Source organism: Camelus bactrianus, chromosome 12 (genome assembly GCF_048773025.1).
Source record: "Camelus bactrianus isolate YW-2024 breed Bactrian camel chromosome 12, ASM4877302v1, whole genome shotgun sequence".
Taxonomy (NCBI): domain Eukaryota; kingdom Metazoa; phylum Chordata; class Mammalia; order Artiodactyla; family Camelidae; genus Camelus; species Camelus bactrianus.
Genome location: NC_133550.1, coordinates 11,100,549 through 11,123,918, shown reverse-complemented (window position 1 = coordinate 11,123,918; position 23,370 = coordinate 11,100,549). Strand labels below are relative to the sequence as shown.

Genomic DNA, 23,370 nt, shown 5'->3' with positions numbered 1-23,370 from the left:
CTAGACTGGGTCCTGATGTCATCCACTGAGACTATCGTCTCAGGAGGAGGAGAAGCAGAGCCATGGGCATGAATTTTATTTGTGATGTTTATTTTGAGGTACCTGGGAGACATGCAAGTGGAGAATTCTGAGCCACAGGAAAACCCTATGAAGCCTTGGGCATCAAAAAATTACATCTAGTGCTCTAGTCCCAGCAATCAAACTGAAAACAGTACAAAACCATACATCAAATATAAGGATGGCCAAAAATGTTTTGCTTTTTCTAATAATGACCACTTTGGTACTTTTTAGAAGACATCACCAAAAATGAAGATTTAAAAAATATATATTACACATATTTATTTATATAAAAATCTATATTTATATAAATGTACTTGATATGTAAGTATATTTATAGATTACTGTTTTTCCTGCCCCTGCTTGGCACCTGATAGAAACATGTGCATAGACGGACGGCCTTTTGGGTAATTCAGCCTGGGCGGTGATTAGCAGGCAGTGGCCAATCCTGTTTCCTTCTCTACAATTTCCCATATGCTGAAGAATTTACAGATCTGCCCACAGCAAATGTACTTGGGGTTTTCCACTGAAGTAAGCCTGTGGAAATCAAGCTAGAGGGACAGTTCTTATGTATCTGAATAGAACCAGTCGGCGAGTCTCATTCACAGCTGTTCTTGTTCTGTATCTGTTTAGAATCAAAGTCACTGCTTATTTTCTTATTTGATATATTCCGTCACCTCCATGTCTGCCTATCCATTAAGTAAACAGCACACATTTCTCGTACACCAGTGTTTCTCAAACGGTTTCTATCGATCTCCTGGAAGGCTTGTTAAACTAGATTGTTGGGTACCACCCCCAGGGGTTCCGATTCAATAGATATGGGATGGGGCCAGTGAATTCACTTTTCTAACAAGGAAGTGCAATCTAATAGGCCAATTTCCCACAGCCAAAGCAATTAGAAGACAATAGAGACAATAAATTCATTTTTTAAAATTCACTGAAGTAGACATAAGAAGAAAGTTGGTAAACATAGGATGTATTCATTAGGAAAGGATAATCAGGGTAACTGGGGTGGGTGGCCTTGCTTTTGAATGAAATATGAGATTATCTGCCATGACATTCTTCTGTGTTTTGGTTTTCGAAAGCTGATAAAAATATTTACAGGCAAGCAGAAAAAGTCTCTCTACTTTGATTCAAAATGCAGTTTGATGACAAAAAGGACAAAGCAACTAATTTTGCGTTTCAAGACATTCTTGATAGCTGTCACATATACTGGCATAGAGCAAGATATCCTTTGAGGGAGTAAAAAGCAATTTGAGTTCATAGCTCTTCGTTAAGAAGCTGTCTTTATTCCTTGATTTCTGAAGTTCTGTGAACCACATGCCCTTCTCTGAGCAAAAATTGACCTTCCCATTGAGTAGACAATCTCCTTCGGCTACCTCACTCAGACCACTCTAACTTTGGCAAAATAATCCCGGTAGCAGGAATTTTAAAATGGCAGGAGAGTGGCAGGATAGAACACATTTTAAAAGAGAAGTTTATGTGGTAAGGCTTGGAAATAGATCAGTAATACTATAATTTTTAAAAAAGATATTTTCAGTATAACAGAATTTAGAATTCTCCTACAACTTTAGTATGACCTAGGCAGCTCCCAATTTAGAAACAAGTTTTATCCAAAAACCTCACTGGAAAGTAATTTGTTTGGAATTTGGAACAATTTCCAAATGACATTATTGTACTTATAACCTTCTAGGTTATAAGGTTGCTAGGAAAAATTTTTTAAATTTCCAAATCCATAGAAAATTTATAAAAATCCTCAAGATAACTGAAATACCAAGTCTTTACTTAGAGAAGGCAGGAAGAAAATCTGTTGTAATGTAAACTTTCTACTTGATGGAATATGAAATAAAGTACACAATGGGACTGGGTACTGTTTCATTACTAGCTGTGTGGTCTTGGGCAAGTCATTTCCTCTCCTCAACTTCAGTTTCTTCAAGAATAAACGGGGAGTGTTGAATAAAAGCATCAGAAATACTGTTTAACTTTTAAGTGTTGGTTACCGGCATTGGAAACAACATATGTAAACTCTCCACCCTTCACGGCACACAGTGCCATCAGGATGTTAATACTAATTACGCATTTATTAACCATCCACTCTATGTCAGGAAGAATACTAGGAATCTACATGTTATTCCATTTAATCATCAAAATAATCCTATGCAGCAGGTGTTTCTATTTTCATTGTTGTAAGTAAAAATCAGAAAGAGGAAATGGTTTAAAATGTTCATTTTAAAAACTAAGAGAAAAAATATACGTAGAGAAGGGTGATAGCCCTGGGTCAATATTACTTATGTCATATTTGTAACTATTTTCTCCCTTATCCTCACAGCTACCCTATGAGTTTGGAATACTTTATTTTTTCTCCCATTTTATAAATATTCTGATAATCAGCACATTTCAGACTCTAATCTACAGTAGGTATTATGGGACCAGGGATTCAGGTTTATACAATTCCCTCATCAGGTACAAAGCAGTGGTTTCAGTCTAGGGCAATGTGGGCACGGGACAGAATAGTCTATAGGCGGTGGCCAGTAGGAAAGTAACAGGAAAAGTCAGGTGTAATCCATTCTTTGAATGTACCTGAGATTCCAAAATCAAACGGTTGTAACTGAGAGAATGTCTATGCTTGACACATGTAAAATCTGTTGAGACTCTGTAACACTGTCATCAAAAATTAGTTATAAATCTCTTGGTTCATAAGGAAATTGTTATTTACAAATAAATGGTTTTGTTTACTATGAAAAAACAAATCCCTCCCAGTAAGTCAGGGATTTTCAGCCAGTATATTTCTACACATGAAACCAGAATATAAACTATTTCTGAAGCAAAAGCTAGTTAATATTAACTATTTTAATGTCATACCTTGGTTGATATACACCAGATTACCAGATTGGTGTGAAGCAGAGACCCATATGCCTTGATATCCATATTATTACTAATCTGGAAATTGACTTATCAGATATCACAGGTTAAGGAAGGTCTGCTTATAGACAAGACAAATCTTAAGGGATAACATGAGGGAAAAATCTTTAAGAAAACAGAGGGCATAAAAGTAACAAATTTGATCATTCAATCAAGTTACACTCTTCTCTGAGTGGAATATTTTTCTTAAAGAATTAATTTATGTGTATGCATGACGGGGACATTGTGCTCTATACCAGAAATTGACACATTGTAACTACTGTATTTCAATTAAAAAACCAATTAATTTACCAACTGAGCCCTATTACCTGTTAAGCACTAGGCTAGGTGCTGGAAATACAAAGATAATTAAGAATGTTCTTGTCCTATATGATTTCACTGTCTAATGGGACAACGTAGATAAACTGCTAGTTACGATACTAGGAGGCACGACCCTACAGCTGTGAGAGGGCTGAGTCCTAGAAGGGCGTTATGCATCTTTCTCCTGGCCTGATTTCCAAGTAAGCATTTGCTTTCTACTTGAATCCCAAATCTCCTTGATCGTTTTTAATATTTCTGTTCCTGTATACCCTTCACCCGGTTTTCCCCTAATGCTGATATCAAAACTGAGATCAGCACGGTAGTAGGTTGTGCCCCTTTTACCCCCAATCTGACAGTTCTTTGGACTCGCCTTGACTTTCAGAACCCTCACACCTTTGAAGATACCTGGCCAGGTATTTTGTAGAATATCTTCGGTTTGGGTTTGACTCCTGTTTTCTCATGATTATACTGAAGTTAAGGATTTGGGATGTGTTCTTTTTAATGCATAATGTCAGCAGGTACAGGATGTTAATATATCACTGCTGGTGATGTTAACCTTGATCACTTGTTTTAGCTGGTGACTGCCAGGTTGTTCCACTGCAAGGTATTACTTCTACTTTTGTAATTAATTAATATTTGGTGGGGGGGGCGCTCCCTGATGTTTTTACTGAAGAAGTTATCCAGACTTTTTTTTTCCCCTTTTGAAAATAGTCTTACTGATGGCACAGAGTCATTGAATAGTCAAAACCATAGTATTATAGGCCTAGAAGTGAGATTATATTTATACACAGAACATTTAAGTATAAGGTCTATGTTTCTATCTTATAAATGAATGTCCATTTTCCAGAGGAAAGAAAACACAAGAGAGACAAATGAAGGGTATCTTTTGATGACCTGAGTGTACACACAGGGTGTAACAAACACGTTGAGGGTCTCTCAATTTTTGATTACTACATCATTTGAATTTAAGGAATAAATAACTAATTCTAAAGCTGAGAGCACAGGTACTGGCAAATTCGCATCTGTAGTAGGTATGGAAGGTACTTTTTCAGGAGCTTTCCTAAAAGCAATGACCACACCCATTTTAATAAGGATTTACGTCCTACCTGAAGCACTGATCTCCATGAATGACATAATTGAGGAGTAAATTACATGGGAAAGATTTCTCTGGAAAATCTAGGATGGGACACTGACCTTAGAGGTGGGTATAAGGACAAGGCAGTTGATTCATTAGTTAGCTGTGAACACAAACTATAGGCATAGTCAAAGGAGAACAAGCATGGAATTTCTGTTTTGCCTGCCATTAGCAGAATAAAGTTTGCTGTGCAAAGTGAAAGATCTGCCAGCATTTTCTCATGATGGATAATAACTAGGTTACAGAGAAATTGTAAAATAACTTCTTACAAAACACTGGTTCACAACTATGGCTAACATTACCAAATTTAATTATGCTAAATGTCCTATTTGAGAAAAATTTCGAGAGGCTACAGAAAATATTAACAGCAGTGATTCTCTGGGGAAATGTTTTGGAGTCTTTTCCTTTTTCCATTTACAGTTCTGTACTATTGGATTTTCTTTCTTTATTGATCATGATCTAGTACTACTTTTAAATTGAAAAATAAATCCTTTTTCTGGTAAATACTAAAGCTTTGCCATAAGGTGAAATGAAGGGAAGAGCCTAGTAAATTCATCTCAGTAGTTAGTTACTGAAGTATTCAAAACGCATTAAAATTTTTTCTCCTTAATTTGTTTTTGCTTTTTTTTGTGTGGAAGGGGAGTAATTAGGCTTATTTATTTATTTTTGGAGGAGGTAGTGGGGATTGAACCCAGGACCTCACGCATGCTAAGCAAGCTCTCACTTGAGCTATACCACCCCCACCCTCCCCCCAAAGGCTATTGCTAAAAGGTAACTGTCCTACAACAAAAGCTTGAGAAGAGGATTCTAAGTTTATATGAAACTCAGTGGATTCCAGAGCATGTGGTTGATTGGCTGTTTAACCACCTCATTGATACTCTGCATTCAGAAGGAGTTTATAATTTAACAAAGGTTGAGAAAACTTTTGGCGGACTTATTTAGATTTTACATCTTTTAGAATCCTGCCCCCAATTTTAAAATTAAAGAAATTTTAAATTAGAGAATCACTGTTCTGTGAAAAGTAATAAAAGAACTCATTGACTGGAATGGTATTTCACTGAAAAATTCAATGCTGTATGTTTACGTGTGTGTGTGGGTATATATAAAATTATTTGGTGTATAGTAGATCAAAGTAACTATTCATGAAAAAGCCAAAGGGGAAAATGCCTTAAAATACATTATAGATACTGAATAAGACCGATCAGTGAAGTTTATTTAGGTCTCCCCTAAAAGCGAGGATTCCAACTCCTCTTCAAAGAATTACCTTTGAATCAAACCTGGGCTGCTCCCCGCCTCCCACTCACTGAGACAGAGGGCCTGTATTCCCTCCTGAATTCCAAGTAAGCCATTCAGGGCACAACTCCACAAGTAACACAGAATCTTGGCAAATTAAATGGTAGGTAAACAGGAACAGGATACAGAATAAGTAAACATGAGCAGGATACAGCTCTCTTGCAAACAAAAATTTTTAAGCCAGTAATTAACGAATGTTACCTTCTGAAGCAGCACATTCATCGGTTTTTCGCATTTTGTTTTAATATAAGATTACCACAAAATTTTACTGTTCCAAACATATCATTTTTACTTTAGCATTTGAGTTGCTTAGCTCTATTTAAATTCCTTTAGTTTTAAAGTGCCCTTAGGTAATTTCACAACAATATTTCAAATTAAGACAAGGCTGTATTAAGTGTTATCAACAGCAAACAGCCTCAGCTTTGAAAATATACTTTGGTTTTGTTGCTATGTTGGAGGAAAATGCTTGTTATCAATCTAGCAAGCAGTTAATTAACTAGGTGAAATAGTGCTTACTTTCAATTCCTTAGAGCTCTTTTGTTTTCTTCGCGATTAAGTTTTTATTCTGGGGTTCGAAATAAGTTTTGCTCCGCAGATAATGCGTGTGGTAGTACTGAAAAGAAAAAGAAAAGTAATTCTAGACATACCTAGGGGAAAACTTTTAATGATTTTTGTGCAACCAAAGTGGGTTTTTTTTTTTTTTTTAAAGCTCCTTAGTCTCTCACACCAGGTGTTTCTCCTTCCACTGCAGGCCTTGAGGCCGTCCACAGGGTTTCCACCTGTCTCCTCTTACCCCTCCAGCTCTCGAAGTTTCCTTTCCCGAAGGCGTAGGCAGCATTCCTCCGCGAGCGGATCCCTCAACTGGCTTTTCCCGGCGGCCCGGCTCCACGTGACCGCCGCTAACACCTGTACCGCGACCAGCTCACAGCGCCCCCATCTCCTCCGTCAGGTACCGACCCGGCCTAGCTCCCCCTCACCGAGGAGGTCACCGTCCGGCTGTGAGCCTCGCTCCGCCGGCAGGGGAGGGGCCGAGCTACGGCCCCAGCAGTCGCTGGAGCCCTTGCAGCCGGATTATCACATGACTCCACGGCGGCGGTAGCCCTGGCAGCAGCCGCGCCGGCTCCGCGGGCTCGCCGGGTGGGCTCAGTTCCGCTCACGCAGGAGTCGAGCGCAGCGGGCGGGGAAGAGACCTGCTGGCGCTGCGGCCGCCCAGTCGCTCCCGGAGCGCGCAGCATCTCCACCGGCGCGGCCGGCCCGCTCCATGCCGCTGGGTTGCGGAAGTGTAGCGGGGGGAGGCGGCGGCAGCGGCGGCGGCGCGGAGCGCGGGAGGCCGGGGCTCGGCCCCCTGCAGCACTAGGCTCTGGGAACCGCGCGGCGCGCCCAGCGGCCCGGTTGCCCGTGCGCCCGGCGCCCGCCGCAGCCTGCATGCCCCGCGCTGCGCCTCGCCGGGCCCCCGCCGCCGCCCCCTGGTCGCACCGCTGCTGTCGGGCTCCGGAGTAATATGCTCACCCGAGTGAAGTCTGCCGTGGCCAATTTCATGGGCGGCATCATGGCTGGCAGCTCAGGCTCCGAGCACAGCGGCGGTGGCTGTGGAGGCTCGGACCTGCCCCTCCGCTTTCCCTACGGGCGACCCGAGTTCCTGGGGCTGTCTCAGGACGAGGTGGAGTGCAGCGCCGACCACATCGCCCGCCCCATCCTCATCCTCAAGGAGACGCGGCGGCTGCCCTGGGCCACTGGCTACGCAGAGTGAGTGCAGCGACACCGGCGGCGCCCCTGCTCTTCCCTCAGCCCTTCCCCGCACGGTTCCATCCCTCCTCTCTCCCTGTTCCTCGGCCCCAGGGCCTTCCGCTGGCTGCCGGCGTCCAGGCCTCGGCGAGCACTTCTTATACTGGCCATTTCTCTCTTCTCCGACACCCCCTTCCCCCAACCCCAAGGACGCGGCATCTCCAGCCCGGGTTTGGTTGGTAGATGGGTGGGTGGCAGTGCTGGACCGTGGGAAAGCTAAGGCTAGACGCGGCTGTGAATCTGGGGGTTGTGACACTTGGAAGAAAGTGCGTGGAACTCCTCTGCTGAAGTTTGAAACACTGCAGGGAAATCTGATATCTGTGTGCCCATCCCCCCAAAATCTTTGTGCCTCCGCGTGAAGTTTGTTGGGTAGAGCTTGGAGGAACTGTCGCTGCGCCCGGGGAGTCGGGGGTGGGTGTCCGAGCCCTGGAGGTGGCCGTGGTTGCACAGTTCAGGAGGTCTGTTTCTCTGACTTAAGCCTAAGGGCTCGTTCATTTCTCCTTTAGCAGGTAGTAAAACCCTGCGCCTTTGGTATATGCCAATACTATTCCCCCCAGTCCTTGGGGAGAGAGAAACTTATTCCAGGTGTCTAATGATAGCGTTTTGGTAATCAGCTTTGGTGATTAAGCGAGAGTTGGAGTGCTTTACTATTTCAAGAACCGATTGAGTTAGGTTGAGGACCTGGAATGGAACTGGGAAAGGAGAGAGGGAGGATTTTAATGGCCTCCCTCCAACTCTACGGTTACTCTTCCATTGACTACTAATGACCATCTTATGAATGATAGGATAAATAATGTTTCTTTTCCTATTCGGCGTTACTGGGAACTCTAAAGGTAGACTTTAGGAAACCAGAGTTGCGGGGTTAATAATAACCCTGTGGGTGCAGAAGTGCACGCTAAACCTTGGTGCCTGGCACACCTGACCCTTTTCCTTCAACTCCATCCGCTCTGTAATCCTAGCCCTCCCCTACCAGTGCACAGCCTCGCTCTCTGATTGGTTCATTGGGGAACCAATCAGCTCTCCCGACGCCTGGGCGCTTTGATGCTGACCCGGTTCTGGTGGCCCCGATACCCCCAAGAAGGCATGGTTCCCGAAGCTCCGGGTTCCGGGGCGAGAAATAGCTTGGGAGACTCTCTTCTAGGATCTCAAATTCTCTTTTCCTTCCTCATTCATTATACAGCCGTTTCTCCATGGGCAGAAATAGAAAATGTGTTTAAATGGGAATAGATGACTGGAGTGTGAAAGATAGGAAACGAGTGAGAGTGTTGGATGCCAAAACAATAAAAATTAACACGTAATAAAGGACAAGCATGGTGGAGAACGTTGAGGGTAGGGAGGTACAAAATAGCAGGGTACCTTTCAGGAGAAAGCCAAAGCAAAAAGAAACACCCGTGGGAGCGAAAAGCGCCTGCCAAAACACCAAGTATTGTTTCTTGACTGCAATAAAGCAACAGGCAAACATAAAAAAGCCCCCAAACCCTACCTTGTTTAAAAGCACATTTGGATCCTTTGCGAGGCAAAAAGCACGTGGGAGGAATACCGAGTCCTGCATATGTGAAGATGGAGGCCCTTGTGTCTGTCAAAAACCTGAATGTGTAAGGCCCATTGTCACTCCAGTGCGTTCCCCAGGGCAAGGGCACCTGTCTGAGAGGCCGAGAGACAGGCAGGCAAGTGGTGAAAGAGGAAGAAAAATGCTAAAACATGGAATGTGGAAGCTACTTAAAGGAGTACCTCAGACAGCAGGAAGGAAAGGAAAGGGGAAACAACAACCAATTTAAAAATGTTGGGATTCTCAGCAGGCACGTGATGTGCCAGGGGCTGTAAAGAATATAAGGGGATCTGAGATGAGTCATGTTGGGGAGGAGTGCTGCTGGGAGAGCTCTACCTGCTCTTAGCGGGACCTCAGTTTCCTTGTGTCTAAGAAGCTTGTCTTTTCCTAGACCGGGATGAGAAATTCAATTTGAAGGTTAGAAAGACCACTGTAAAATGTTCAATTTTTAAAGCTAGTTATAAAAGTAGTACATACTTGTGAATTCAAGCAAAGACTTGTGTACAAATGTAAGTGCAGCCCCTCCCCCTCCCCACGCCCCTGGGCCACGTGACAGTTCAGTGTTTGAGTGGTGTACCTGCCTTTCTAGACTTAACTTGGATGCACCTATAAATATGTATCATGCCTTTCTTTTTTTCTTCCCCAAATAGATTGAGACTAACCATGTTTTTCTGTAGCATTTTGACAAAACACTGTCACAGACTTTATTCCAAGTCAGTACTTACAGAATTACCTTATTCTTTCAGAATGTATACCTGGTACTCAAAATAGCTAACATAGTGCTAACTGTTTAGTGCTCACACCGTTTCCAGATTTGTATCATATCATTTGATTCTCACAACGAACCCTATTAGGTAGGCACTAACATTTCCGTTTTATAGATGAGGATACAGAGGCACTGAATAGTTAAGCAACTTGTCCAGAGTCGTACCACCTTAGCAGGGCCTGTGTTTGAGCCTGAGCAGTCTGACTCGAGAGCCCACACCACCAGACTACCTCCTTACAGTGTGTCAAACTCTGGCTCATCCATCTGTACCCAGGATTAACCACTAACATTCTCTTGCCACTTCCCTCTGTGAGATGTGGTACCACTTCCCCAAACCTTGAACTGTCATTTATCTTCCTGAAAAAATACATCCTGAATGATCAAAATGGCTGAAGTAGGAAAGGGGAGAGAAAGACAAGTAGGAATTGTGGTTCTGGTCAGAGACCGCGACTGCCCAGGACCTACTGGGAGGAGGAATTCTCTTTGTTCTACAAGGTACCTGAGAGGGCTAGACTTGGCAGGAAGGTTCCTCAGAGTGGGGATGAGAGGGGTGCTAGTGAGTCAAGGACTGAGTCAGACATGGTTTGCTTACCTTTCTAGAAAGTGAGCTACTCTCTAAGCCTTCCTGGGAGGAAGAATTGGCATCACTTGATGGAGGAGTTAGAGAGTTTTCTTACTTATTGTTAATTCCTTTCAAAAAGAGATACTCATAGTTATAGAACTAGAGAATTAGCTTGAATGATCCTTGTAAGATTTGGGGATAGAGAAACGGAAGACCCTCATTTATTAATTCAATATTATTGGCATAGTGCTTGGTGGAATTTCTTGGCTCCTATTGTGGCTGAAGTTTCGCCATTTGATTCAGGGCTATGTGCTAGGTTGTAAAGCATTGCAGTTACAGATGACATCTTTCCAGCAACATGGATTAGCAAGTTTTATTTTTTAGTTTGGTGTTGAAATCACTGACTTAGCCTGTTAGACCAGCTGGGAGAGAGCCGACAGGAAGTAATAGTCTGGCCCAGAGACCCCACAGGTCAGCGACTTCCTTTCTTTGTCCACAAGTTTAAATACTACTCAAGTGCTTCAGGGACCTGGAGGTCCATCCAGTTTTTAATGGTTATGAACATATTTTGACTTTTCTTCTTCTTTACCTGTTTGCCCAACCTCTCTCCCACTGGTGGTCAGTTGGACTTAGAGATACTAGGGGATGTGGATTTTGTGCCTGAAACGACAACAATAGATGATGCCAGAGAATGTGCGGTGCTCTGTGTGTGACAGCACTATATTCAAGTTTTATCAGTGATAAATTTCTTTGCTTGGACAGAAAGAATAAATAATAATTATAGCATCATTTTACTTAGGTTATAGCTGTAACAAAGCAATTTTTTTCCTACTACTTTTCTTATGTGTCCCAGACATGGATATTTAAAAAAAGCTGTTCTGAGAATTTATGTTAAAAGTATTATATAAGTTCTTTCTGTCTCACAAAGTTCAAAATTGTGAAAATTTTGATGAAATAACCATATTTAAATCCAGCAAACAGCCCACAAATATTTGGATTTATTTTGGAAACTCTAGGCTATTTCATCATCCCCCCCCCCCCCCCGGTCATTGGCCCTAATTAGCTATTACCAATAAATCACATTTGTTGGCTGTATAGTGGTGATGACAGAAAAACCACTGTTTCTCTCTTGCCTCAAATGCAGAAATCCCCTGGCCTTTTTTTTTTTCCCTCTTTCCTCCCTTTTAATCTCCTCTAGCACACCCACCCCTTTTACACCTATTTGCAGAGCTCCTGCCTGGGGACTTCTGTTTGACTTTTGCAACTGAAGAACCTCGAGGTTCTCCACTTCTTGTGGAATACAATGAAAAGAAATGGGTGGGGTGTAGTGTGGGAGGTTTCATTTAACAGAGTTCTCCAAATCACTTATTTGCAGATGAGTCCAAAGTAGCCTAAAATATTTCATCTACTGTTCTGGTAACCTGCAGAAGGTACTAATTTCTTATTTTAAAGCAAGTGGCTATGCTCTCCTTTATTTTTTCAGATTTAACATTATAATGAAGTCATCCCCTGTGGGGTGGAGCTCCTGGGCTGTCCCTTTTCTGTGGAAAATAGATCAGCTTCCTTCAAAGACTAGCGTTTCAGCCCCTGTTGTATGGACCCCTGTGATATTGCCTCACCACATGGCGCTTCCTTATTGTGGTTACAATACCAACTGATAACTTAAAACTGACTGCATACTAGAATTGTTTTCTAAAAATGATTATTGAAGATAATTTTTAAAATTGAGGTATAATCGACATAGAACATATTAGTTTCAGGTGTCCAACATAATGACTTGATATATGCATATATTGTGAAGTAATCACCATGATATGTATAGTTGACACCCATTAACACACAGTTACAATTTTTTGGGGGGGGGAGGAGTGATAACTGTTAGTCTTAGCAACTTTTAAATATACAATACAGTATTATTAACTGTAGCCACTATATTATATTTTATTGTGATTTTTATTTGCATTTCCCTGATATTAGTGATATTGAACACCTTTTCACGTACCTGCTGGCCATCTCTACGTCTGTTCGTATCTTCTGCCCATTTTAAAAGTCAGATGGTTTGTTTTTTTGCTATTGAGTTGTATGGGTTCTTTATATATTTTGAATATAAACCCTTTATCAACATGTGATTTGCAAATATTTTCTCTCATTCAGTAGGTTGCCTTTTCCTTTTGTTGATAGTTTCTTTTGCTGTGCAGAAGATTTTTGGTTTGATGTGTCCCACATGTTTATTTTTGCTTTTGTTGCCTTTGCTTTTGGTGTTAAATCCAAAAAATTCAAGACTGTCAAGGAGCTTACTGCCTGTGTTTTCTTTGTAGGAGTTTTATGTGTTCAGGTCTTATGTTCAAGTCTATTCCGTTTTGAATTAATTTCATGTACGATGTAAGTAGCAATCCAGTTTTTCTTTTGCATGTGCTGTCCGTTTTCCCCAACACTGCCAGTTGAAGAGGCTGACCTTTCTCCCTTGTATATTCTTGGCTCCTTTGTTATAAATTAATTTACCACATAGGTGTGTGTTTATTTCTGGACTCGGTTCTGTTCCATTAATTTATGTGTTTGTTTTCATGCCAGTACCATACTGTTTGGACTATTACTTTGTAATACAGTTTTAAATCAGGAAGTGTGATGTTTCCAGCTTTGTTCTTCTTGCTCAAGGTTGCTTTGGCTATCTTGAGGTCTTTTGTGGTTCCATACAAATTTTAGAATTATTTGATCTATTTCTGTGAAAGATACCATTGTAAGTTTGAAAGGGATTGCATTGAATCTGTAGATTGCTTTGGGTAGTATGGGCATTTTAATGATATTCTTTCAACTCATGATCATAGAATATGTTTTGTTTACTTGTGTCTTCAGCTTCATCAGTGTCTTACAGTTTTCAGTGTGCAGGTCTTTTCACTTCCTTGGTTAAAATTATTACTAGATATTGTAAAAGATATCTTTTTGATGTAGTTGTAAATGGGACTGTTCTTGGCATTTAAACTTTTTTAATATGCTAATTTAAAAATTAATTTTTTAAATAATGTTTATATTTTGTAATTTTCTCTTATTTAGCTAATTTGAACAGAGGATTGAATTTATGCCATTCTGTCTCAGGAAATAAACAACATTCATCTGCTTCCATTACTCTCATTCAGTCAATGAAATCATTGCATTCCTATGCTGGGTGCATAATGTAAGACACAGCTGGCACCCTCAAGAAAACTTTATGGCATAGTTTTTACCCCTTTAGTGTCATTCTCTGAAATTAAGTTAAAATAAAATCATGGACTCATAAGATTACAAGAGACCAACACTGGAGGGTGTGGGAAGTTGTTTGTTTTGTTTTTAATGTCTTAATGCTTCTGGGCAATTTCAAATTTTAGTATTTGGAGCCATTTAAGGAACACTAGGGAAGCAAATTGTTCTTTTCAGCAAGCATTGTGACTAGCTGCCAACTTCTCTGTACCTGAAGGTTCCAAGAGCTTTATAGTACCTGTATAAAGACATGAGTAAAGAAAAAGCTATCCTGACACTTGTTAAAATGGTCAGAAAGACTTTATTCAAGACTGTTGCAGTAGGGGCCCTGTAATAGGGGAGGGAGATCGGACTCAACTCCAAGTACAGTAAAGACAGCTGGAAATTTATAGCCGAAAAGCAGAGTGATAAGCTCAGTGGATGGAAAATTACTGTGAGGAAACATCAAAGGTAGGGGGATTTTGCTGAAAGTAGGTCAAGGAGTTGTACATCAAAGGTAGGAGATGAGGAAACTGATCAGATATCAAGGGTGATCAGATTTGACTGCTAAGTGGGGACATAAAAAAACCAAATTTATTATCTGCTATCACCAACATTTCATGAGATAAGGGATATTTCAAAACCAGAAGTGTAGAGGCATATAATCTCAGCAAAAAAAACAAAACAAAAAAAAACCCATAAACAGTTTTTAATTTTTTCAAAATGCTATGCTCCTATTTTTCTAATTTTTCACAAACTCAAAACCATGTATTTTTACCTGTCCTGGAGGATTCCCAAGACACTTTCCAGTTTTAAACTCTGTGAGTTCCTGGGGTTAGGCCAGTGTCTTTCTTTCCAGGCTGAGGTTTTTCCCAGTGGGGCCTGCTGTCTCCTTAATTATGATTACAATTTTGCATTATTTTTCCCCAGCACTTTATTATGAAAATTTTCAAACATCCAGAAAAGTTGAAACCATTAGACATTTAGCGCCCACATGCCCACTGTCTAGATTCTAAAGTTCCCATTTTGCTTTATTTGCTTAATCATTTGCCTATCCATCAACACATTCTTGTTATTTTTAAGTGGATATTTCCTTTAGTCCAATGGCTTTGATTTATGTGATTGTTATTTTCCTCAGTAAATTAAAATTAGGTTTTGACTTTCTCAGTTGAGGAAAGCACCAGACCATTGGGTTCCCATCCATGTGGGTGGGGGGCACATTAGATTGAACTTTTGCAACATTGGCACTCTGCAGGCGCTCACTCAGGCCATTCGCTTCCTGTAACTTAGCGTTCGTGTAGCTGAGAACTTTGCATGGGGTCAAACTGAAAAGTAGAAACAGATGACACAGCTCTTTGGTCCCCTTCAGTGAAATCAGTAGGAAATTTATTTAAAGCATGAGTCACTCCTCTTTCCCGCTGGTGGCCAGTCAGGTGAATGCTATCTGAGGAGCATTCTGTTTAGTGAAGACTTCAGAATGTGTTGCCTGAAAAGTGCTTATGAAGAATAAAGACCATTGTGCTGTGTTCATCTTACTTCTGAAGCACATGTTGTCCACTTGGGGGCTGAGGGAAATTAAAGTACCTGCTTAATTGCCCTTTTTCTGGTGTGGAATGTGCATCCATTGTGCCTCCTTTGTTATGCTGTTCTGACTTGGTTTTCTCCAAATGATGGTAAAATTTAAATGCTTTCCTGTATCTTCTCTCTGTGTGGCCTTTATGCTTATTTATGAGGGAAAATAATGATGCCACCAACTTACATCTGTATAGCTCTGGATGATTATTCCGTCCTGGCCATGTATACTTACATATAAGCATGTATTTAATACGAGGAAAATGAGGCCCAGAGAAACCCGAAGTGACTTTAGAATGTCACACAATGCCATGATCCTAGTGACTGTCACTGAATCATTGAACCTGGCCATTCGTTGTGTGAAGTTATTCATTAATAAAGGGACAAAATATTCTCATAAACAAAATGCCACAGAAGAGAATGTTATGTATTTTATGAACTCAAAGGAAACTAATAAACTAATCTCTAGGTGACTTTAGATTACATAAAGGCATATTAGCACTTCAAGTTTTGTGTGAAAGGAAGCTTTGCAAAGCTTTTAAAAAATAGTTCTATTGAGTATAATAGACTTAAAAAAATTAACTTTCTTAGTATATGTGCATTTCCTAAGGGTAACAGTCTAGACCTTTTCAAAATTGCCATCTTCTCTTAACTGCAAATTGCTTTTTTCCCCCTTTTTAATGCTTTGGGAAATCCTGGAAATCTTAAAACCAGTCTGTACATTTTATGTAGTGGTGCTGTTCTAAAGTTCATAAACACATCATGTGTTTTACTGTTAGCAGCTCCTTAGATATGAAGAAAAACACTGAGGAATTCTGAGTGAGGGGGCTCAAACCCTGAGTCAGGCTTTACGAGCCCCTTTTAACACTTACTCTGGGAGTTCTGTTACCTAAGTTCTTGCTTTTTACTTTAGCACAATCGAGTCTGAATGGGAATGTTTCAAGTTAGTGAACTTTGGGGGCCAGCGAGGCCAGCAGCACTCAGAGTGAGCGGCTTGCGTGTGCTGGTGCTTGGCCTCGCGGGCTCCTGCAGTGGCTGTGGTGGGCGTGTGTGCCTGGGCGTCTTGCACTGTCAGGTCTAATGGAGCCTCGCCGGCTGGCTGGGCTGTGCTATTCATCATTGCGGGGCTGCGAGTCCAGTGGAGAGAGCAGTTCTTTGCCAAGCTGAGAGGACACATGTGATTCGAGCACTATACTGTCCTTTCAGGGAGGTGACAAACAGACATTTAAGCTATTGAAAAATGATGCCTCTTCTACAAGATAACTTTTTCCATATAAGCATAGGAAAGAAAAAAATAATCTCAAGTGCTAAGTTGATTTTTCAAATGGAAGTGCTGTGGGTTATTGAATTACTGTATTTAAGTGGTTGGCTGTGGTGCACTAATACTCATTGTTTGCCTTTTTGAAAAGGTGAATGTTGACAAGTTATGTTTAGAACACCCAGCTGGCAAAAATAAAAGATAGAAAGTAAATGTTTAGTAGGAAGCAGATTTTGAGGTATGCTCATGAGAGGATGTCAGGGGACGGAGGGAACCAAACTGGTATTACTATAGAAAGAACTATAAAGAGCTTTTCTTTTCTTTTCTTTTCTTTTCTTTTCTTTTCTTTCTTTCTTTCTTTTTTTTAGATCTAGAAGAGGAAATAACTATAGTATTTTGTTGCAAATAAATGGCCTATGAGGATGAACTGTAAAATACATACTTGGGAAAAAACGAGCAATTTTTTTCAGCCTTTTAGAACAGCTTTTACCCTGTGAAGCAGGGTTCAGAATAGAGCCAAAGAGCCTGATTAGATGGCCTCTTGGCTCCTTTCCCTGTGATTATTAATAATGGAGCCATGCTGCCCGGTTGTTAGAACCAGGTGTCCAGAGCTGGGCTGGTGACTCAGGGCAGCAGCAAATGGGAAGAAAGGAAGAACTGGCAACTCAGACTACAGCAGCTGGTGTTGATTTTTAAAAAATATCTAGGTGCTCAGATGGGAATTGCAGGGGCCCATAGTTGGAGGCCTGCCTCTCCTCCTCACTCTCTGGCCCTGGTCATCAGGTCAGGGCTGACACCTGGCCACGCTGGCCCTTTCCCACCTCGCATGCCACCTGAAGCCCTGCCTCCTGCCTTGCCGTCCTCGGGGCAGCACGGAGTGTCACTGGTCTCCAGTGGCGCTGTGGATTCCCCCCGGTCCCACTTCCCAGCCTTCTGGCTATCTTGGACCCTTTTATGTACTGATTTTCTTGGATGGATCCCTTGTGAAAGATTTTGTCCAGGAGGCTGTCTGAAATAAGTATTGTTGCTCTTTAAACATTTTTCGACCAGATGCAATATTTTCTAATCAGTAGGAAGGGTGGATGTGGTGATAATCGCACTGAACTGATAACACTGAAGCCAACCTCAAAGGATTCACTTTCATTTCAGTTAGCATATGAATCCTTATTGCCCACAATCTACCTTCTCATTAGCTTTTTCCCCTTCAATATTTCAGATAGCTTAAGTCTCTTAATGCTACCTTCCCTGATTCTTAAGGAGCCTGGACCACAAGTTGGAACTCTGCCCAGAGGCTTGGCCTTTGTACCACTCCTGGGTTTTCAGCTCAGCTTCATGTCAAGATCATTTCGTTTGGGATTCGAACACGTAACACCTTCTTAGAGCACGTGACTGTAAAGTCCCAACGTCCTTTTCCTTGATGAAAAACTACGTTTTAATAGTTTTACTTTCTTGGCTCGCAAAGTACTGCAAGTTGCCTGAGAGGCCTGATGCTTGTAAGTTTAATTAAACTCGTGCTGAGAATATATATTTTTTTTCTAGCAGAGTTTTGACCCTTGGGCAAAGATTATCTTACAACAATTTCTATCTGCTGACTGTGATTGAGAAAAACTTAAAAATGTCTTTAGATGTCTTTTAACCTGCCAAGGAAGAGGAAGGCATTGGTCAGTCAGGAACATAGAATCATTTTTTTTTTTAATGATATACTTTTTTCTCTCATCCCAGAATTGATTAAGTGTCATTGTAGACACTTTCAAATTGTCATAAGCACTATGAAAAACATAAAAATTAGTGTAAATCCTATCACTCATAATTGCCTTCAATGGATAATTTGTGTACATTTATATTTGTTTACAAAATCGGATAATTCTACATACTGACTAGTAGTTTTTTTTTTTTTTTACTTGAAATAGAGTGGAACGACTTCTTTCCATGTAAATAAATATTGAACTCTGTCATTTTTAATAGCTGCATTATATTCCATTTATGGCTTTAATATACTTTTCTTTTTTTGGTGATAACCTTTTTTTTTTCTCTTAAAAACAGTTGTGAGATGAATATCCTTGTAGGTACATTTTTGTTAAACCATAATTTTAAAACTGACATTTTTCTGGGAAAAATGTTCAAATTGGACTTCTTCAGTGTTTCTAGTGACATTATTCAGTAGTTTGCAAAGATCAGTGTTTGCATTGAACATTGTTTTGAGAAATGTCAGTTGTGTGCTTTATTTTAAAGTAGTTTAACAAAGTGATGTTTTTGGTGAGCCAGGCTTCTTTTTTATATTTAGGATTAAATAATTAGGGTTAGAAAAATGACCCTTAAGGACTAGTTTAAGACCCTACTCGGAAGAATTGCCCGAAGAATCTGTCTTCAGAGCTAAAGGCACTCATGGGCTGTCACGTATTTGAGAGATAATTGGTAACATCTCTTGTTTTTATTTAACTTCGAATCATTTTGAGGGTGTGGGCATTATCATATAAATTTTAATTCCTCTAATAATTAATATAGAGCTATATATATATTAATGCTCAAATATATAGACCTGAAATAGTGGGGACATAATACAGTTTTTAAAATTTCAAATGAAGCAAAAAAAGATCACCTTTATTCTATAGGCTGATTTCAAATTATGAGCTGAGCACCTGGGAATACAGCAGTTATCATACTATTTACAAATTTCAGACATAAATGTCTGAATGTCAGTAACTGTCTGTTAGAGGCACTGCATGATATTCTCTGCATCTGGACTGCCCTGTGGGGAAACAGGGAAAAAATACTTCTAGCTTTCTGATTCTTAACTGGAGGTAAGCAGTGGGGGAGAGTCTACTAGGAGAGGTAGATTACTTGGAATGTATTAATGAGTGGCTGGGAATGGAAGTCTGTCTGTATGGCTAGTGAGTCCAGAAACCCACTGAAGTTTCTAAATGTCATCAGTCCTTTCTCTGCCCTCTCACCTGCACAGCTTTTTTTTAAACTTCTTTTTCTTTCCTTTGTAGTTTTTTTTTTTGAGAGGGTGGTGGGAGCATTGGTATATTCATAAGGTGCCTGCTCATTAATCCTTTCTCTGTGCACAAGCTAAAATATTGAATTGAGCACAACCTATGATTTAGTTCACCTATGGATTAGATTACTTGTACTGAAGCTTGCACTTTTGTTCTAACATGAAAACCCAAAGTCACACGAGGTAATTGGTTCATTTCCCTCTCTGTCCAACCCCAACCCAGTATCTTCTGATTTAAAATCACATACATGGAAATATGTGCCAGTTAGAATAAAGAAATTCTGTATTAAAATTTAATTTCATTAAATTCTCCTCCTAAATTGTTGACGTTGATTCTCCAGACCACCCTAAAGAGTTTTTGTCAGCAGCACAGATAGATCTCAGAGATGCTGTGGGTTTGGTTTCAGACTACCATGATAAAGTGAATATAACCAATAAAATGAGTCACATAAATTTTTTTAGTTTCCCAGTGCATATAAAAGTTATGTTTACACTGTATGGTAAGTAGTCCATTGAGTGTACAATAGCATTATGTATGAAAAAATTGTATATACCTTAGTTAAAAACGTATTTTATGGCTAAAAAATGCTAACCATCATCTGAGTCTTCACTGAGTTATTCTCTTTTTGGTATAGTAACATCAAAGATCACTTACCACAGATCACCATATGAATATAACAAAATGAAAAAAAATTTATTGTGAGAACTGCCAAAATGTGACACAGAGACATGAAGTGAACAAATGCTGTTGGAAAAGTGGCACCTATAGATTTGCTTGATGTAGTGTTGCCACAAACTTTTAATTAAAAAGTATCTGTAAAACACAATAAAATGAGCACAATAAAACAAGGTATGCCTGTACATATGTTGTATTTACTGTGTTGGAAATTAAAACTGAGAAATTTTTTGAAAATTTATAAATTCAGTTAAAAATAAACATGGAAATATTTTAAATGAAAAATACCCATATTTTCCCCAAACAAAACCCAATTTAGAAGAGTTGGCATCACTCTACACTTGCAAGTACCTTTAATCTACCTTAATAGAAGGTAGCTGGATTCTTAGGTGCTTCTGCGTTTCATCTGTTGTACTATCGCACTCGAGTAAACTCTATTCCTCCTCATGCGAGAAATGAGAATCAGAAAGGAAAGTAACATCATAGCATGATGATGAAAATAACTTTGACCTCATGCATCCCTTGAAAGGGTCTTGGAGATCCCCAGGGGTTCCCAGACCATACTTTGAGAACTGCCAGTGTGGAAAATAATCAGCATAACTTTCTATCTTATTTTTGGAACTGTATTTTACAGATGGAAAACTGTAGACAACTTTAAAAAAGTTACAGTGGAATGTAGTCCTTCCACTTGAGACATGAATGTCTGTATTAATTCAGGAGCACGCTTTCCCACATTCTCTGTGGTCTTTATTCCAGATGCTAGAATACTTTTTCTTCTCCAAAGGGCCTGCGTGTCATCATGTTTGGGCTATTGAAGACCACTAAACAATCGAGGGGGGTTAGTATTACCCATATTTAATAGATAGGAAAAACAAAAACAATAGGGGCCAGAGTTTTGCTAGAGTTAGGGCTAAAAGTGCAAAATTTTGAGCACTTTAGGTTTATGGAAATCCTAGGATTATTTAGTAGAAGTATTTGACTGGTTTTCTTTGTGTCATGATCGTAGATTTGCTGTACACTTCACATGGGCCAAGGGACAAAAGATACAGAGCTTTTAACCGTACGAGACGTATGGTCTTGTCAGGAAGATAAATTCATGAAAAGGTGAAAACCTAAGCATAACAGAGTGACTGAGTAGCCTGGTGCTGGGGTAAGAGTAGTACCTGGAAGAGGCAGCTTGAGGTCATCCTGGCTCTCCTAACCAGCCTTGGCTTCAGCAAGCTGGTTCACTTTTTCAGTTCTCAGTTACACAGTTAAGTCATTGACTGAGTCCTTTCCAGCTATGAGGTGCTGAGGGAGTATGAAGCGTAACAGAAGTTGTAAACTGATTTGTTCATTTCTCCGACTTGAAAGATACTGGTATATGGTTCATAAAAATGAATACTACTTCATTTGCCTTATTTGTTTTGTCATAAGTAAAATCTCTGGAGGGTCTGTTGCTAATATGCATTTTAGCAAAGGTGGTAGTGAGTTGAAAGTCTAGTTGCATTTGATTTAATGATATAAACATCTAAATTTAGCAGCCTGGTAAACCCAGGATGGTGTAATGGTGGCTAAGCCTCGTGCCTGGAGGCTGCCCTGCATCCTGTGCAGCAGCGACCAGTGAGCACCAAGCACAGGTTCTAACACTGCTTCTAAAACAAACAAAATTTAAATAAACAGCCCATCCTGGATTAAAAGGGACTAAACTTTTAGATGCCCGCCCCCCAACTCCTTGAGAGTAATAATGCGGTTACTGTACTGTCCAGAAAATTTATGATTTGAAGTATTTGCCTGGAAGGACATATATCAGCGAGGCAGGTAAAATTAGGGTGGTGATGATTCCACCATAACTGGCTCCTGTGGGTTCCACTCTGGGATGTCCTTTTTAAAGGCACTGATTCAGTTATAGCCTAAATATAATCTGTCAAGCATGTAGGTGTCTGAATAGTGTATGAGGACTTGAAAAAAAAATGTGAAATTGATTGAAACCTATGAATCCTTACAGAACAAAAGATTACAACCAGTGTGGAATTTAGTCCCTGCGGGTAGCCCCAAGCCGCCTGAGGGTGGGTGGCCTGAGGACATCGCCAGTGCTCTCAGCTCTGTGCTGTCACTTGGTGCAGAGCTAATGTCCTCTACGTTGGCAGTTAAATTGCTGTGGAAAGCAGCTGCACTTGATGGAATTTAAATCAATACCTTGTACTTCTGTGTGGCCCTGCAGCCACTGTATCACTACTCTTGTCAGCATCGCTGACCTGAGTGTAAAGGACGTGGTATCTTGTTAGAGATTTGGTTTTGGAAACTCATCTAAGTCAAATTATATTTTAAAAGCACTGGGCAGCTTGCTACTTAATATATGTCACTGTAGGACATACGCTCACAGTGACCAGAGGCTGCTAGAATCGGCTGCTCTCTGAAGGTCATGAGGGGCAAGTGGCCAGGGATGGGTGGTTAGGTCTCTGCCTGCTTCAGCTTCCTCCCTGTGGTGCTTTTTGATGCTTTGAGGGGATTGATTTATTTTACTCTTCAGCATCTTTGTTCCTACCAGAATTGCTTGAGCATCCATTTCTATAGCAGGGTTATTCCACTTTAAAGAGGAACTATTCAAAACAGTAGGCTCCACTAGCTTTTCTCACAAGAAACACATTCTCTTAGTGTTTAAACTTAAGTTACACGTCCTTTCCTGGGATATATTTATTTTTACCGTATCTCAAAGCAGGGATTTACCTCATCTGTAAAGCTAATTTTGAAGTTTTATTAGGAAACTGATTTAGTTGTTTTGCTCCTTAAATATGATGGGTTAGGCATTTATAAATTGGAGGGTGAGTTATCTCCAGTTCACATCATATGGCATTCAAGCTTTTTGGAATATGTTATGGGACAGACCCCCAAAACAAAACAGAAGATGTTTAGATCTGTGTTATGTTAGTAAAATAAACAATTTGATTATTTTCCTTAATAAACATAATTCTGACAATCTGATCAATAAATGCTCACTTTTAATAAGTCATACTGGGTGCAAGTCAAATTAGATTATTTCAGCTAGCTTGGCAGAAAACCTTAAGTTAATTCAGTTTTCAGTCAGTTAACATTTATTAAACCTCCACTGAATATTAGCCTCTAAAGGTTGAAAAAAGTATATTTCCTATCTTCAAGAAGTTCACAGGTTAGCAGGGGAGACAGTATGTGTATAACTATAATACAGTGAGCTCCTGTGACAAAGGAATTGATCAAATAGAGGGGGGTGGGGGAGGGACTTAATTCTGGTGGGTTTGGGGAAATGGGAAGAGGGTTTGCAAAGC

At 40.3% G+C, this 23,370-nt stretch overlaps 2 protein-coding genes across 2 annotated transcripts in view; one reads left to right on the top strand and one right to left on the bottom strand.

Moving 5' to 3' along the window:
* LOC105075641 (17-beta-hydroxysteroid dehydrogenase type 6) overlaps positions 1-6,646 on the bottom strand; it is a 146,749-nt gene extending 140,103 nt beyond the window's left edge. The window contains exons 1-2 of the mRNA XM_074374658.1: positions 6,501-6,646; positions 6,224-6,320 (exon numbers count right to left, since the gene is read on the bottom strand). The gene's annotated coding sequence lies outside the window, so the exon portion shown is untranslated. The remainder of the gene's footprint in view (positions 1-6,223; positions 6,321-6,500) is intronic.
* Positions 6,647-6,792: 146 nt separating this feature from the next.
* Positions 6,793-23,370, top strand: part of PPM1H (protein phosphatase, Mg2+/Mn2+ dependent 1H) — a 227,645-nt gene continuing 211,067 nt past the window's right edge. Inside the window, exon 1 of the mRNA XM_074374657.1 lies at positions 6,793-7,453. Coding sequence (XP_074230758.1) covers positions 7,209-7,453 — 245 coding nt within the window. The 5' untranslated portion in view covers positions 6,793-7,208. The remainder of the gene's footprint in view (positions 7,454-23,370) is intronic.